This window comes from Xiphophorus couchianus, chromosome 12, assembly GCF_001444195.1.
Source record: "Xiphophorus couchianus chromosome 12, X_couchianus-1.0, whole genome shotgun sequence".
NCBI classification, from domain to species: Eukaryota; Metazoa; Chordata; class Actinopteri; order Cyprinodontiformes; family Poeciliidae; genus Xiphophorus; species Xiphophorus couchianus.
This window is the reverse complement of record NC_040239.1, coordinates 3,987,924-4,005,824: the sequence shown is the minus strand read 5'-3', so window position 1 is coordinate 4,005,824 and position 17,901 is coordinate 3,987,924. Positions and strand designations below refer to the sequence as shown.

The 17,901-nt window shown below is 37.8% G+C and overlaps 1 protein-coding gene across 2 annotated transcripts in view; it reads left to right on the top strand.

The window, feature by feature from the left end:
* cfap299 (cilia and flagella associated protein 299) overlaps nt 1-17,901 on the top strand; it is a 75,593-nt gene that overhangs the window by 7,233 nt on the left and 50,459 nt on the right. For both annotated transcript variants that reach the window (XM_028032806.1, XM_028032805.1), the window contains exon 3: nt 9,279-9,369. In XM_028032806.1, the coding sequence (XP_027888607.1) occupies nt 9,279-9,369 (91 nt within the window). The remainder of the gene's footprint in view (nt 1-9,278; nt 9,370-17,901) is intronic.

Sequence of the window (17,901 nt, the reverse complement as noted above, 5' to 3'; positions counted from 1 at the left end):
TGCAGTTACTTTTTACAGTCCGCCTCAAGAATTCTCCGCCTCGCGGCTCTCTATATTAAAAGTGAAGCTATCACTTGCGGTGCCAAGGAAAACCGGTGCCACAAGCGCACACAGTGGATGCATTTCTCTGCCGAACCAACCTCCAGATGCGAAGCAAAAATAAGATTGTGGATGTGACTGACATGAGAAACGTCACAAAGCCGAGCCAGAGCTGGCTTTCTTTCTTTTTTTTTTTTTTTTTTTGCAGGCCAAAACCCCCGCCACTCTCAATGGCCGCTACCCGACGAGGGCCCTTGGGCGACCAGGTTGTGCAGTCTCTATTACACGTACTGTCAAGCCAATTGCCTCCCTTGCACTCTGTGATTTTGGACGGGTGTGTAAATTTGGATCCCTCTCCCCTGCAAGCGCTGCTCAGAAATACACATCCTGCCAGGCTTCAGCTCACGACCACATCCTTCCATGCAGCACACGCGTATAAATACAGCCCAGCAATAAGTGGGTGCAAACAGATAATAAATAACAAATTGGATGTTTCCACATTTTAGACGCATTTCATCTTAATGACTTGTTTAAGGAACCATCTGTCATTGCTTGTAGGCTGCATGTAGGACGCCAAAAAAATAACAAATGTTTTTGACTAAGTAATACTGAATCACTACTTGCTTGTTGTTTCTGGAGCTTTCAAACAAATCTGACTGAAAGGTTTCACTTAATGTGGTCTGTTGTACATTTCATATTCGATTGTGCACTGTGTGAACATTTCCAGCTGTCATTAATGTGGATTTGACCTGCAGCTACTGCCTTTTATATGAAAAAAACGTTGATCTTTAGTCATAATCACCGTGTATTTTGCCGATACTGAATGAAATAAAGCTCAGCTTCAAACTCCTCTTGAAGTTTTAGATCAACAAAGAAGCATCTTAGCGATTTATTTAGCAAAATTCCAAAATGCCATTCAGAACACAGCTGGCTAAATAATTATAGTGAGGTGATGCAACGAAAAATTATGTCCACATAGAGAAATTATGTCCTGGACTTTTCCTCCATCCAGGACTTGTACAAGTCTAGAGTCTAAAAGAGGGCAGCTAACATCTCTGGAGACCCCACACATCCTGGATACAAACTCTTTAGACTTTTACCAGATTGATGCTAAAGATCATTTCTTCCCCAGGCTTTCTCTCTGATGAGTAATCAGCTACCCTGCTGTGACACTATATAAGCATATATATATTTCTTTCTCCATAAAAATTGGGGATAAATAAATATACATTACGTTCCTTTATATTTTTTTTTCCTAAAGTTTAACTTTATATCTGTGTGCTGTGAAACCAACTCAAATTTTTTGTTTCTGTACACAATCTTGACCAATAAAATTGATTTGAATGCACAAAAACACAGGAAATATCCAGGCTCTAGTTTAGTCTGAACCACATTTAGATTTGAGCTGATATTTTGTTAGAAATCTTTTTTTTTTCAACGTCCACTTAATTAGGGTACATTGCTTTGCAAAAGTGTTTCGCCCCTCAAACTTTTCCACAATCTTTCAAACTTCAGTGTATTTCATCAGGAATTTTATGCCGACACCAATTATAGTCCAACACCAAGGATGTGTGTGATAATGAAGTGGAACGAAGAGAATACCGTTTTAAAATTTCTCTCATGTAAAAATCGGAGAAGTGTTGGGTTCATTTGGATTCAGTTCCCTGAGCGAACACTTTGTAGAATCACTTTTTGCTCGCTCTTTGTTTGAAAACAGCTCAAGCTCAGTCAGATGGAAAGGAGTATCTGGAAAATATTGATATTATTGATATTAAAGCAGCGGGGACTAAGCATGAGTGCAAACCATAATTGATTCGATTTTGTGGTTGCTATGTGTAAGTGCTCAAGACGTATCAACATTTTGTAAGCTCAAAGGAGTTTCTGCAAGGCACATTTATGTTCTTTACTAACTCAGCACTTTTGACATTCCAACATTGTTTTAACTTCAACCTCTAACATCTTTAGCCTTTCTATGAGGCTAATCAGCAAAACTGTCAGCTTCATATTTGCTCTTATCCACGCTGTAGATTTAGGATGGTTGTGACAGCCTCCAGGAGCAGGATCTCCTGCCCAAGGTCTTTTAATGACTAATTGTTTTAATTTTTTTGGAATCTATGCTTGTGGTTTTGGGCAAAGAGGCTGAATTGAGCCTGCTGAACAGCTGCGCCCGTGTATAACAGGAGCTAAGAAATGGACCTGTAACAATGTTGTTCCTCGGGTGAAATTCTTCTCTAATCAGCAGCTGAAATGGCTTGAAAAATACGCTTAAATGATTTCATATGAGCTGCTTTGGATTACAATGTAAGCTAATAAACTGATGAGGAAGAAACCACAATGCTGACATGTGCTCAACAGACAGTCGTTCTCACACAAGAACCCGTTCTCTAATTTTAGGACTTGCATTTAATCTAATTTTCTTTTTGTGTGCTTTAAAGTTACTCCTAGTTGAGTGGACATTTTTCTGTTTCTGTCTTCAACAGCATTGTAAAAGTTAGGTGGAAAAACACAACGTCTTACCAAGTATCTTTGGTCTAGTTTCTAGTGTTAATATCTTAGTACACTGGAAATAAGACAAAGCCTGTCTTCAGAGTTGGGTGGTAACTATTTACATTTACTTGAATAACGTTTTTGGGAAAAATGTACTTTGACTATGCTTTAACTTTTACTTGAGTAATTTTATTACAAAATAACACTACTCTTACTTGAGTAAAATTTCTGGATTCTCGACCCACTGAATGAAAAACAAACATGTTGCAACCAAAAATTCACCAGACACAGACCTGCAGTTTTTGTTTAGGTTTCATCAGTTTTTTTATTGAAAGAAACTGATTTAGAACATTTTTCTTTTGGCTAATTTTGTTATTTTTTGTTCCTTATCCATTTTGATCCTTAAAACACCAAAATTTCCATTTAACCTTATATATTGATTCATGTGATTATGTAATTTTTAAATATTAAGTAATTGATCATTTGATCTGTTACTCAGTACTTGAGTAGATTTTTTGCTAAATATTATTTTGCACTTAAGTAATTTCTTGAATGGCTACTTTTTACTTTGACTTGGGTAAAAATGTGCTGAAGTACTGCTGCTCTTACTTGAGTACAATTTTTGGGAACTCTGCCAACCTCTGACTCTCTTAGAAGTAAAGTTTCAGCAGGATATATGAACTTGTTTTAAGTCAATATTTCCTTAATTCTGAATAAAAAACAAACTAGTACCACTGACATTATTTTCACTTGTTATTAGTACATTTTTGCAATATTGCAGAATATATTGCAGAACTTAAAACAAGCCTCTATATCTTACTGAAAAGTTAGTTGCATGTCAGTTTTATCTTATTTTAAGTATTCTAAGATATTTGCAGTAGAAACTAGACAGAAATACATTGTAGAACTTTGCGTTTTTGCAGTGTTCTGCTTTTTGTCACAAGAAAGACAGTAATATCTTTGGTCCTTACTGAAAACCAATGTCTAAAGCCGGCAGCACAGGACGTGCCACCTCCGCAAGCCCAAAAACCAAGGTGGCCGCACCTTGCTCGAGGAAAGCTCAGGTAGAATATCCTGTGCAGCGCATGTGTAACTGATACCGTCAGTTCATTGTAATCAGAGGTGACAGAGGACTTTATAAAGAGCTTGAAATAAAGTAAATTGTCATGCTGTGTGGAATTTCCCTCGACATCCACTAGCCCAAAATAATATTTTTCAGAAGGTTCTCTTTCCCAAAAGAAAAAAAATTCTTAAGAAATTGCTGTTTTTCTAAGAGCTGCATTGTCGAAACTGCAGGAAGATGAAGGCTTCACTCTTTTAATCTGCAGAGCAGAATAAAAAATTATTGCAAAGTGTAGCATCTGTTCCCCGTCATGACATGAAACCCTCACAGAAAACACCCGTCGTCCAGTCGCTGAATATTTATTTGCAGAAAGAGAGCTACAAATTAAAGAGGAATGTCAGCCCCTCTTCCCTCAAAGAACCTTTTAATGGCATTCGATTAATTATACTGGGAGCTATTTGCTGTTGCGGATAATCACATGTGTGATACAGGGGAAAAAATGAACGCAGATCAAATTTGGCTGTCAGGTTTGATGGAATTGCAGTGTTGCAATATGCTGTGCAATATCAGATTTCTTCAGCGTTTCCTGTTGTAGGTGTTCCTCCTCAGGGGATTTGTCGTTGAAAAAGATGACAAACCGGCCCTGCTGTTGGTCGCTGACACTTAGGTGAATAAATGTTACTTGGTGACAGATTGGAGTGTAAACAGTACTAAAAAATTACTGGAGGCACTTGTGAGAGTCTGAGGAAGATAGAACAGGCAAAGCTTTGTTTGAATACTTTATCCCCAGAGGAAAACTCTTACTTTTGAAGTATAAATAATAGAAGGAAAAAGATGCAAACTCATCAAACCAGTTAAAACTTCATTCAAACACCCAACAGTTTACAAACTGATCAGAAACTGGAAGTGTGGTTCCAATCCTCAGAGATCATTAATGGGATGTGGCTTGCGGCTCTGAAACAAGAAATAAACAGTTATAAGCGTTGCTATAATTATGCACTGTGCCATAAATACACAGGAAACAAAAAACAATTAGTTTTACTGTCAGTGACTGGCTGTAGAGCAGCCAGTCCACAAGCGGCGTTCACTTTCTTTGGTGCTGATTAGCTGAAGCCTGAAGAGCGGAGAAAATGGAGACTGTAAATGTTAGCTTCTGCGTTAGCGCTAAGGCGGTTTCTGCTCTGCATATTAATGCATATTAAGGTATATTTGGTGTTTAAACTGTAAAATCAGGCAATTCTGAGTATTTTTAGAGGAGGGGTGTGTGGTTCGAAATATGACTACAAATCTGAGTAATTTAACTTCTGTTCATTGTATGTAAAGCATTAGCTTAAAGCTTCTTTCAGAAAGCAACTGCAGAAGAACCCTTAGACTAACACCATTTTGAAAGCTACATTACTGTAGAGCAGTGGTGTTGCAGAGTTGCACAACCACTTTATGGTGCATTAATGTAAAATAGGTGACTCAGATGTCAGACATGATAATCCTGACACCTGTGGGTACCAAAGCAACAAGGCTGGCAAGAACAGGAGCAGAAAAAAATGTCAGGTATCTAAAAGCTACCAAAGGTTTTGTGACAAATTTTTATTCACCACTGTGTGGTGAAGTCACAGATAATCTGGGCTCTCCTCAGAAAGCTTTATAATCTCACGGTGGGGTGCCAGTTTGGTATGTCTTCACTTAGAAGCATTTCTACTGACTTCCTCCTCCTCGCCATTCACTGTATCGGTAGAATTTCACTACTTTTGCTTTGTGACGACATTGTGCCAATGCCAGAGTTCAGGTGACTTAAACGTAGCATCATCTCTCTTCAGTACCTTTCAGTTGTCTTGTGCTCGATTACTAGCTATATGTTATTGTGCTATTGATTTCTCCTGTGCGGGGAACATTGCAGTTTTTCCACACACGTATACTCACAGAATGAACCAAGCAAAAGTGTTTTAAAGTATGTAAACACAAAACTGTTGGTGTAATTATTGGAGAGAGTAAATAGTTTAAAAACCTCCTTTCAGGCTCAGGAAAAAGGCCTCGGGGATTTGGAACGGAGTGGAGTGGAGTGTTTATACGCATGTAAACAGCTGCAAAGCACCCACAGCTGGTCACCCCCAACAGAGGCGCACAAAGCGTTACATAAACTTCATCTGTAACACATACAATATGGAAAGCCAAGAAAACATCTGACTTATTGGCTACTTTTTTTTTCTGTTTTAGCTTCTTACAGTTTAGAGATAAGTGATAACATTTACATTTCTATACATAAAATAGAGAGATGCATTTTTATTAGCATTACTGTCCAATGCCATTCTGGCCTATACATTTTTTAAATAATGTAATAATTAATGTATCAAATACATGTTTATACTTGGGATTGTGTAAATAAAACTGTAAATCAATCTAAAAAATGTAGCCATGTTTCTATAAATATGTTTGATTAAATACACAAAATGATTAAATGTGTGAATTATTATTCAAAACCTAAATTAGCTGCATAAATAAAATTCATTGTGTTTCTGTTTGATAAATTATTAGACTCTTTTATTAGAAACAGTTATTTTGTTTTTTCAAAAGTACCTGACATGTTTCTACTTCCATCTTTGTCTTTAAATTAAATGTGTTAAAATCATGTCTAATTATTTCAGTATATATTTGAACACTCAGTCTCTTATGAATACATGAATAAAAATAATATATGTGTTCATACACAAAAAATTCCCATTATTCTGGCAATCTAAAATAAAACAATAATTGGGGATGCCGGTATATCATGACAACGGAAGACGGCTTTCAGAATGGGACATTCAACAGCTTCAATCTGCATTTACATCTTTCGTGTTCAAGCATTTTGAATGTTCTGTATTTCCTGGGTCCCTGTGGAACCAGACGGATGTTCTGAATGAACAACATGACAACAACGCAGGTAGTTTCACCTTCTGGCTCGTAGAAATGTTTCTCTTACAGGACAGACGTTCTTCTTGCGTACGAGTTGTTTTCACCAGGCCAGATGATGACTGTTCAGCTCCCTCTTCATTTTCTTCTCATTTTTCCTAATGATGTTGCCCACCTGCCTGACCACAATCCTAAAACAAGACACTTAAAAGGCCGGGCTCCTTAATGCCAAGTCATTAGGAACTAATAACCATCATTTCATTGAAACTTCCTTGTTATCCCTCCTAAATGAGGCTTGATAAGAAATTTGTTAAATGACGGAAATCTCCACGTTTACGGCAGAGGATCGTTCGCTCTCTGTGACTGTGTGTTGCTCGTGCTACTGGACGGGGTAACCCCGGTTCCTTGGCTCCTCAACACCTGTGTTTACTTTGGGGCCTCGGCCCCCGTGACCCAGCAGCAATCCTTCACTCACTCAGAAGATGGAGTGAGGTTTCGGCCTCCAAATATGTGCCGTCTCTGCACTTTTACCACCGTGAGATTCCTCTAACACTTTCGCAACGAGGCACAGGCCAAATATAAAGTGAGAGTTACAATCCTCTTACAAAATCTGGGAAATGTAACGACTCCTTCCCTTTACTGTGATATTAATCCAGGCTAAAATAAATATTTGGCTGTTTGTCTGTGCTTAATGTGGCACTTCTGGAATTCACTATGAAATTGGAAATAAAATATCAAATCTAACAAACATAATTTAGGAAAATGCACTCAGACTCCACACCTTGAGTTTCCATTGCACTGCAGATACAGAGCTGTAGATAAAGATTTAATACACAATGAGGTGGCTTTTGGTTGATGGCGATTATTAATGGAGGTAATATGTTTCATAGGCAGTACGAGGACTCAAATATTTAAAATATTTACAGAGAGTTGAGTCATATATATTTATACCACAGGATAAATTGGGTTTAAAGTCATCTCTCCATCCTTCCAACTTACTTATTATGACTGGAAGTAATATTATTAATTAATCAAATGTAATGCTGACATTTTGGGAGTGATGGTGACCTCAAAGAATTAGAGTTCATGATGAAAATGCATTGCTAAAAGGTCTTTAAGGTTTTTCTTTGGACTTGTGTTGCTTATTTAAAATAAATAGTCATTTATTTCCATTAAAGTGTCCACTCTTTTCATTTTTTAAGAATCCAGAGCACAAAAATCATGTCGCGGTCAGAAAATGGACTGAAATTAGTTAAAAAAGTGAGTTGAAGTTCTTAAATCAACCTGCGGCTTTTGGATATTCCAAAATGGCTCCAAATAATAATAATAAAAAAAGCAAACAACTATTTTAAAATGTAATTGTAATTTAATTTCCACAACAGAATGAAGTTACAAGTACCACTAAATTTTATTTAGATCTATTTTCTTGTCACAAAGTTGCAAAGACAGTTTCCATCCTCTTTTTGCTAAATCTTTGTATTTTTCTTTTTTTAAAAAAAAACCAACACCCCAAAATCATAATTATAAGAACATTGTGATTCTTTTAAAATAACACATTTGCTATAGCAATATTTATTAAACGTTATAAGTCACTGTGAAACTTTTTTTTTTTTTTTTTTACCCGTCCAGTGTGTCTTTTGTGGGCTCTAGTGTGCCTTATATGATAGTAGGCTGACAGGAAACGGGGAAGACATGCGGCAAATGTCGTCGGGTCCGGGAGTCGAACCCGCGACGGCCGCATCGAGGACTGAAGGCCTACAAATACGGGTCGCGCCAACCACTACGCCACCACGGCACGCCCTCTGTGAAACATTCGTGACTCCAAATGAATTTTATTTGTCTGAACTGAAAAAGCAGACCCATGCTTTAAAGTCTGATGAACTTTTTCAAACATGATAAAAGTACTTTAGCTGTGACAAAAAAGTATTAAAAAGTAGGTGGGGGTTTTATGTTTGCATGCGTCTTAATGGAATATGTTATAAAAAGGTTTTGATTTGGGTTTTTTCTAAACCCATAATGTGAATATCTGCTTAAATTCCCAAAGTTGCAAAATAGTGAGATATAAAACACAGACACAAACTATGCATGTAGTATGCGTCACTGTCCTAAATTAGTTTATGGTACTGATTAAAAATCACCAACTGATAGGTAATCTGTAGGTAATCATCTGTTTCTTCATAGTTCTTCTCCTTCATCTTGAACTGTCTCCAGCGGCCCGTTTGCAGGCGTTAAGATGTCCGCTCGCTGTGAATCAGATGAATGCGGTGTACTGTCCGCCGTGGCCGCGTGCCAGACTTCTGTTGCTCCTACCGCACTGTGAACTGTTCAAATATAAGTGCCAGTGTTTTTTCAGGTGCGGATCCATTAGTGTGCGCCAAAATCCATGTTTCCATGGAGACAACTCGAAGCTAGGAGCAGAAAGCAGTCACGGAGTCGTGTGGCTTATAGTTGTGGATTTATGTTTCCTATGAAGAAAATTATGATAATGAGGAAAACCTTTAATGGTGAATTATATTTGGTGTTGATAGTTTAACAGGTACTTGTTAAAAAGCATGTAATATTGTGTTAAGAAAGCCAGTCTGGAAAATTTACAATCACTTCCAACATTTAAAGGCACAGATTTATTTCTATTCATTGATATATATTTTTTTAATTAATAAAGTTGGAGTAGAATCAGAGCATAGCACTCTGAGGGGTTTAACATGTAAAATCCTCCCATAAATAAAGAACCTGTAAGTATTCATGTGACTTTTTCTCAGGTTTAGAGAAACATTTCAAGCTTTTTGAGTGTTGTCTTTTCCAGGACACTGGCAAGTGCAGGAAAGGAGCTCAACGATAACTTCCTGAAGGCCCTGGCAGAGCGAGAAGAGGCCAACCGCAGTGGGAAAATGACTGTGAGTACATTATTACAGCACTCCAATTGCTACGTAATGGGATTCCCCTCAAATATTTCTGCAATTCCATTAGGATGGAAACAAAATCCATACTGTGTCAAGCTGAGTGGAAATGACCCTCCCCTCCCAGTTCCAGCCCCTCCCCAAATACCACCAAATCCAGCTGGCGGCCCCCTTTCCCAACCATAAGACCCCCTCACTAAAACCACCTTGTTCTTAGATTAAACCACAATGATAAATATGAAAGGGGCCTCATCCTCATTCTCACATAAAATTTAAAATATAAAGAAACTTCATTATTCCTCTGCATAGTCTAAATGATTTTATTCCAAATCACCTAATTAGAGTTGCTCTTCAAACACCTTTAAAGGTGTTAAATAAGGTTTTAAAACTTATTTGTATCTCCTTTTCAACTTGACCATCTTTATAAATATTGGAAAACTGTGTCAAAAAAAAAAACAATTCTGTGTGTTTTAACAAACTATTATAAAAATGGCTGAACTTCACAATAGAGACATTTTTTTATTGCTAGTTTTGTTATTTCTCATCTGTTGAACTGATTGCACAGAATAAAACCCTCAAATTTCACCCTGAACCTGTAAAAAGCACTACTATTCCACAGTAGACTCTTGGGATTCATGGTGGTTTAGGAACCACAACCATCGGTGAATAAGTAAATCCACAAATGTTCAGGCGCTCTTTAGAAATGCTGGAAACTTTCTGTGTCAAAATATACTTTAGCATACTTAACGTACTTTAATACGTACAGTGGAAACAGTCTTGGTTCTACCACAGAAGCTAACATTCACAGTCTTCTTAATCTCCGCTCTACAAACAATCAGCAGTAAGGAAAATAAATGGCGCTTCTGGATTGGCTGGTTTGCAAATACCGACCAATAGCGTGTCAAGTAGCTATTGGTTGACACGCTATTGGTTTACTGAGTTGTTTCAGCTTTCATACTTGCATTTTCTTTCAAATTTTTTAGACACGCTTTCTGAAAAAAAAATCAGCAAATATGTGAATCCCCATAAACTGAACCATGAATAGGCTGGGGTCCGCCATGACACCCCCACCATCATAAGCTATTTGTGGTTCAACTTCCTCAGCCTGGATTTGAACCCAATGCTACTGTGTGCAGCTTCCTCTCAAAATTTTGACAAGATGATTTTGCAAAAACTAAATTTTAAGACGTTTCTGCATGGAGTTTATGTGACTTTCATGGGTTCTATATAAAGAACACAAATATTTCTAAGCATGTGTCCGAAAATATATCAGAAGTTTGGACATGGTTGTCCTTCTGTTGTCCTGTAAAGAAAAACTGTTTTGTTGACTTTGAACTCTGCTTCAGTGTTGGTTGGATTAGTCAGATCATTTTTGGTTGGCTTATTATGTGATTCTGCTTTCAATAAGTAGCTGTTTAGTTCAGCAAGTTGTAAGAAAATAATGTGAAGATCTTAAATTTTGACTTCAGGTCTTAGTGAAATCTGGACTCAAAGCAGATGTTTTATCCAAACAGATTCCTCTGAGCTTTCCCCATTAATCAAAATTATATGATAAAAAGTTTATGGACCATTAAGGCCTTCTGAGGGATGCTACTGAGAGATTGTCGAGGTGCTGCTGATAGGTTGATAGTTTGGCCTGCAGTGGACAGTGGGGCAGATTGCAACAGAGGGGGAAGCAGTTCTGATAAATGCCCACACTCAGCCAGAAAATCCCTCTTCAAAGATCCTCTCCGAATAACAAAGTTTGTGTGCAAAGTCTGTCCAGGGATGTGGATTTTTTTATATTGATATTTGGAGGAAATGTTCAGAGAATTTAAGAATATCTGGGGGGAAAAACGCTTTGGTGGTAATCAGGTTGATCTTAGTTTTGACTTGGGGCGATGAACGATTGCGCATGTTGTGAAGAGCGCCGTTCTTTACACTGCATCAGTGCTGATGGACTTCAAATGATTCACTCCCAAGATGCGGGAGTAAAAAAAAGTGGAGTTTTGTTTCACCTCCATTTACCTGACCCTGCAGGCTTAGCAGCTATTAGATCGCATCAAGCGCACAGTAGAAGAAGAAGTAACACCGAAGGATTCCCCCGGCATCTTTACTGTGGAAAAATTAACACTTAAAAACTTAAAGAGCTTCTGTTTTTATTCTTTAGAGATACATTTAGGTTAAATGATTAGTAGATAAGCATTGCAGAAAATAAAAAACAAGCCAGCTATTGCAATGTGTATCACCAACCTTACTCTGCTGACACAATATTTTTCCAGCTTGTTGGAACTTTCTTGGTTGAAAAATTGGATCTGGAAGATGCTTGTTTTCCGTTGAGCCCTATTCGTTTAAAGTTAAAGCCACATTTGTCCGCCTAATGCTTCGTCTCTTTGAAACTGTTTGTGTAACAGGTAATCTTAATGCAGTTTGACGAGGCTTGACCTCGTTGGTATATTTACATTAGACAGATGTATTCCAGGCAGCGCTTGCACATGTGTGCAGGCGTGCCATATCTTGTTTCAGGCATTTATTTTGTGCTGCAGGAATAGTTTGTGAAATTTTAATTGCAATTTGCCAGTAGGCATGTATCAAAGTGATGTTTATACATATGTAAAACATGTTCTGTTTGCATTGTAACAGCTGCAACAAATTGCAAACAATTATGATTTATGAAAAAGTCGAGTAACAGTAATTTTTTTCTCTCTCCACTCAGAATCCACTTTATAAAATGGTCGGGGTGTTTATCTTTAATTTGATAGTAAGACCACCCAGCATTTTAAAGATCCCTCTGTTTTCTGCCAGTTTTTTAAAAGCATATTAAAAACATGACATAAGCTCCTATCTGCTGTCCTCCTTGAACCAAAGGATCCTTCATGCTAACACATTCCAGCTCCTCATATCTGCACATTTTTGCACTCTAATGGGAAACAGTCGTTTTTCCGACACATGCTTCCACTTTCCATATTATCTTTTTAATGTTTGCACATTTTTGTTTCTTTAGGTATCTCATTCATAGCACTGTGCTGTATGTAGCATGCGCATTGATGGATGCACAAACTGGTTTTAAAACAAAAGAAAGGGAAAAAGGTTTCTGGCGCACTCAACACCTCATAAAAGTATTCACTCCTTCAACAGTTTTTCATTTTGTCATGTTAAAATCGCAAACTTTCAGTGAGATTGTAAATGTTGAACCATTGGTTGTCGCTTCCCCCCTCGTTTCGCCGACTTGATGGCATGATGAGGTAATACAAGATGGTGACAAATAATTTTACAAATAAAAATTTAAGATGGAGAGGGATTTAGTTTCCTGTACACTTTGTGTAAAGTTAGAAATATCTGACAGTTATAAAAGATGACAGATGACCGTCAGATTTTTTCCACCACTGTTTAAAAAAAAAACAAAAAACAGGCCAAGATGGAAAATATTCAGTTAACATGATGGTTTTATTCCTTTTACATGACTTGAAAGCTCTTATTCTTTCCATTATTCTATTAAGGCCTGATTAGCAAATATTCTATCTACAGATTCCTCCACCTGATCTGTGGATCTCTGCAGCTCCTCCAGAGTTACCACAGGCCTCTTGGCTGTTTTTTTGCACACTGCTCTTCTCTTCCAGCCTAAATGTTCTCTGATATGGGAGGTGCTCAAAACTTGGAATATAATTTTAGAAGCTAGCGCTGCTTTAAACTTCTACACCTGTCTGAAGGTTCCTTGGTTTTTAAGATGCTGCTTGTTTTGTAAATTATATTTACTAACTTTACAAGATAAAAGGTGATAAAGTTCAACAATTATTTTTTTATGCAGAACTACTGTATTATCTTAAAGAAATTAAGATTGTGGCTTGAGCTGTCTTGTTTTGGCTGTTGTGTTTATTTCTTTATATCAATAAGTCATTTTCCTCTTCCTCCATCGGAGAGCTTCTGTTTTGTTGCTCCTTTATGTCAGTCTCAGCATTCAGAGTCAGGTTGAAACTACACGTGTTAATACAATTGTTAGGCGTCTTTGTGACTTACAAAAGATTGAAAGAACTCTTTGTATGGAGTCCCATCTGGTCGCTTCTCTTGAGAATAGTAATTAAACTCCATGAAATCATTCAAACTTACGGCCTGAATGCATTTTGTGTTTTTGTTTTCCAGTGAGGAGTCAGGTTTGGTGTGGACGAGCTTTCAGAGTCTGCCCTTTATTGTGCGTTCACTTCTCAGGGCCTGTCGCAAAAGCTGCTTCCCTGGCAGAAGTCACTAAACAAACAAAAGCTGCACCTGGGCAGCTTTTGGCTTTATTTGCGCTGGGTAAGGCATTCTTTGAATCAAATCCAGGTCACACCTGGACAGGATGCCTGAGGGTGTCCATTGTTGGAAAGTTCCCATTTAAAGCTGGAGGTGTGGTGCCAACACCTGCCCTCTTCCCTGGTTGATAGCAGTTGATCAGGATGGAGAATGGAAACTTAAAGGTAGTCAGTGATGAAGCAGTGAAGCTCATTTTCATCTCCAAAATGTGCTTAATTTGGTTGTGTAATGTTTACACAACCTACACAAACTACCGCGGTAAACACAAGTTTTCATGGTCAACCCAAAATTTATACTTTTTTTATCTGTACCTTGTTTTAACCAGAAATCCCCATTTGGATCAGAAATCCCTTTTACACGGGTAAAATGGCTGCCCCTTTAAGTTCGTCCTTTCAGTTTGTGATCTAGTTTTGTTTTCCTTTGCGATGCACAGATCCACTTTTTTTCACTTCCGATTCCAATACCGATGCCTGAGGTTTAATATCGCCTTATATCGATCTGATACAGAAGAACTGTGCTGAACTGACTTAAAATGTTTCTGTTTTATTTGATAACTCTGCACCGGTGCAGTACATTTAAATACATCAATAACTTCACAAGTTTGGTCAAACATGTAAAAACAATTACAACTTTAATTTAATCAGTCAGTGCAGTTAGGAGTGCAAAATAAATAATAAACTGACAAAAACAATATATCAACTACCTTAATGAAACATGTTAAACTGCAACAAACCTTTCAAATGGTTCAGAAAGTGCAATTAACAATTCTAAATAAAATGTAAAATAAATAATAAAGCTTGATTTCTCTCAGTCATGATATGCACAGAGCATAGAATTAGACTGAATAAGTTACTGAGCCAGGAGAACATTAACTTTGCTGGTATGTGGTGCACAGGAAGCCCTTGGACAATCTGCATAAAGACTACAACACACATTTAATGGGTAAATGAAAGCTGCCAGTGGTTATTCAGCATCATGTACTGAAATCACACATGGCCTCTGATTTGATTTCACAGACCATGTGTGATTTAAATTAAATAAGATAGAAGCAGATTATTTTTTCAAAATGACAAAAAATATATTTTTGGTCATGCCTATTAAATATTCATGACAACAAATCAGATTTAACTTAAAGTTGCAGTATGTAACTTTTGCAAAGTTGTTTTTCCCATATTTATTAAAACTATCACCACGACATTATGATACAAGACAGATCAAATTTAGCTCCTTCACCTCCTTTTTGAGCTGCAATTGCCGTCTTAAGAAATCCACCCCTCCGAGTGAGGAGGAAGGTCTTAGCGCTGTCAATCATCCTCATGTACGACGCTCAGATGTACAATTTCTGAGCGTCGTACATGAGGGAAATAATTTATCTGCCATCATCAGGGGCCATGCTAACTAGCCTTAGCATTGGTGGCAGGTGGCATATGTTGTTCTGAACCAACTGTAGCTTAGCAAAGAGCCTGAGAGTGATTGACAACGCTAATGCCCGCCTCCTGGCTCTGATTGGTTGTTTCTGATTGACTGGTGCGTTTCTGCAGTTAGTACTGGCAGCACTGGGAGAAGGCAATGGAGCTCCATGATTTCACTGATCTTATCCTGTCACACCATGATGATAATTTTAAACATGATACAAATTTTAAATTTGTAAAAAAAAAAAAAATAAATAAAAGCTACACTCTACAGTTTTAATATACTTTCACATATTCTGCATAAATGTAATTTTTTTCAGATAAATTAAGTTAACAATGTAAGCATTTAATATAAACTAAATTCCTTTTTTTTTTTTTTACTATTTACTTAAGCCAGTCTAAATGTCCACAAATGATTTTCAGTCTCCTACTCTTAGTTGTGGAATTTAACTGGTTGGTCTGCGCAGCGAGTCTCATGCCCAGAGGGGACATCCTGCATAAAGGATGTGTTTGTCTTTGGTCTGTGGACCCAGCGAATTCTGTATTGATAAGCTCCTGTCGCTATAGATAATAAGGTGGTCAGTCATGCAGCTCAGAGATCAAGTATAGCATTGAAATTAAAGAGGAATTCCCAGCCCTATTGCATTTCAAGCCGTGTGTGTGTCCCCGCTGCCCAGTCCCTTTGTCCTTGTCATGGGCAGTAAAAACAACAATGGCAAGTTTGATTTCAAAGCAGCAGGACCAAGGTGGACAACCTTTAGAAAGGAAAGAGTCCTGCAGGGCTATCGTATGACCTTGACTTGAATGGTGTCACTGAGTGGAGGAGAGGTGGGGTGAAGGCCTCAACAGTTTGGAACCAACTATCAGGGGGACAAAAAGGACTTTTTGTCGCAAGAAGGAACCATTGTGATATCTGAGATCTGACCTAATCAGCATGTATTTTTCTTTTTAGCTCCACAACGTGACTCCATCTGACACACATAAAGAAATGCCTGAGCTGAGAAATATCCAGGAATAAAAGATAAATCAATGTTTTACAATTTCTTTTTCGGTTCTTCAGTTGTAACGCTCTCTGAGTCGCACGCCTAAGATCCAAATGCCTTCAGTAACAGTAAATAGAGTCCAATTGCATGTAATAGTCTCAGTATAAATCCAGGTTGATCTTGAGTTAGCTCAATGGGCCTAAACATACAGTCAGAGCTGGAATGGATTGGTTTAGATCAAAACATATACTTGTGTTAGAATGACCCAGTCAAAGTCCAGATTGATATCAAAATGAGAATCTGTGGGAAGAATAGAAATTTGTGTTCACAGAACCAAACTTTTCTTGTGCAAAACTGGTAGAGACAAAAGACTTGCAGCTATAATTGGAGCCAAAGGCAATTCAGTAAAGGTTTTGCCTGAATGAGACTGAGTACATGAAAATACTTACCTTCAGATTTTCCTTCACATCCTTTCTTCTTTACCATTATCTGCTACTTCTCCTACTTCTATATACACAGTAAGCAGCCAGATTGAATCTCTTAAAGGTCTTAGAAATATACTATTAACTCTTAGCAACTACGTCACACAATCACACAAGGCGCCATGATGGCTTCTACTAGATGAAGTCATGATTCATCAAGTACATGAGTCCCATAAAAAGTGGGAATAGTTAACTTAGAAACCCACTGGTACCTTTTCCCTTCTGACTCGTCTGTTAATTTGATTAAATCTGCATTAATTTGCTATTTGCTCCAGAGCAAACAAAGTGTACAAAAGTCTAGATGCTTACCAGTTGTTTTTTGTACATGGTTACTAATGATTAGATGTGTATCTTCTCCATAATGTGGTATTTGATTGTATTTTACCAGCAGCATCCTATGACCATTTTTACAGTGAAATCAACTAAACAAAAGTGATTTTAAGCTGCCAACTGTGTTTGTTTGGAGGAGTATATATGTTGTTTTGATATCCTTCATGGCAGAGTGGGTTGCTTTCTGAAGAGCGTGACGCCAAGTACAAAGGGGTTATACCCAACAGAAACCAGACACTGGTACTGGTCAGGAAAAGCCTGACCGGTTCATCTGTATTTCAATGATCTGGATAAGCAGAAAAAAACAACTTTTGAGCATTGCTTAAAAAATACAGCTTTGTCTAACCTACCTGCAGATGTCCTGAAGTTACGCTGCTCCATCGTGCAACAGCAGTAGCCAGGACAAGACAAACCAAACACACATCCAGACATAATGTATTCTTATTTCAGATTTTTCACTCATTCTCTTGTTGACCCCTGACCTTCGTATGTTTTCACTCCATCAATCTATGGAAAGGCATGTGGGGAAAATATTAAGGCAGGTGGAAGATTTCAGCTGAATGCTACCTGATTGTGTGTCGCTGCAGGAATGCGCACCTGCCTTATGGAGCTTTTATTATATCATCTTAGAAACCAACACACTGCGTTGAAAGTTCAGTGATAAATTTGTTTTCAAATCCACAGAGGCTGACACAGAGCCGAAAGCAGCATACGTTAAAGTCAGGCTTTCAGATCGCTCATTTTTGTTTATTTATGTCTTCCCATTGAGAAGCAGCTGTTTGGCCAGTAAAGTCATATATTATTGACTGCTTTTGTTTACATTTTTTCTATCTCCCATATTTCTGACACCAGCGATTAAATTGTTCCAGTTTCTGTCTGGATACATCTTCTTCTTGGCTGCCTGTTGGGAAGGGAAGCCAAGGGTTACGTCGACAGAATTAAACTTGAAATATTCATCTGCCCTGTGCTGCTGCATGCTCAGATGCTTCCACACACAACATCCTAATACTGCAGTGCATTAAAGAGAAGGAAGCACATTATCTAAATTGCTGT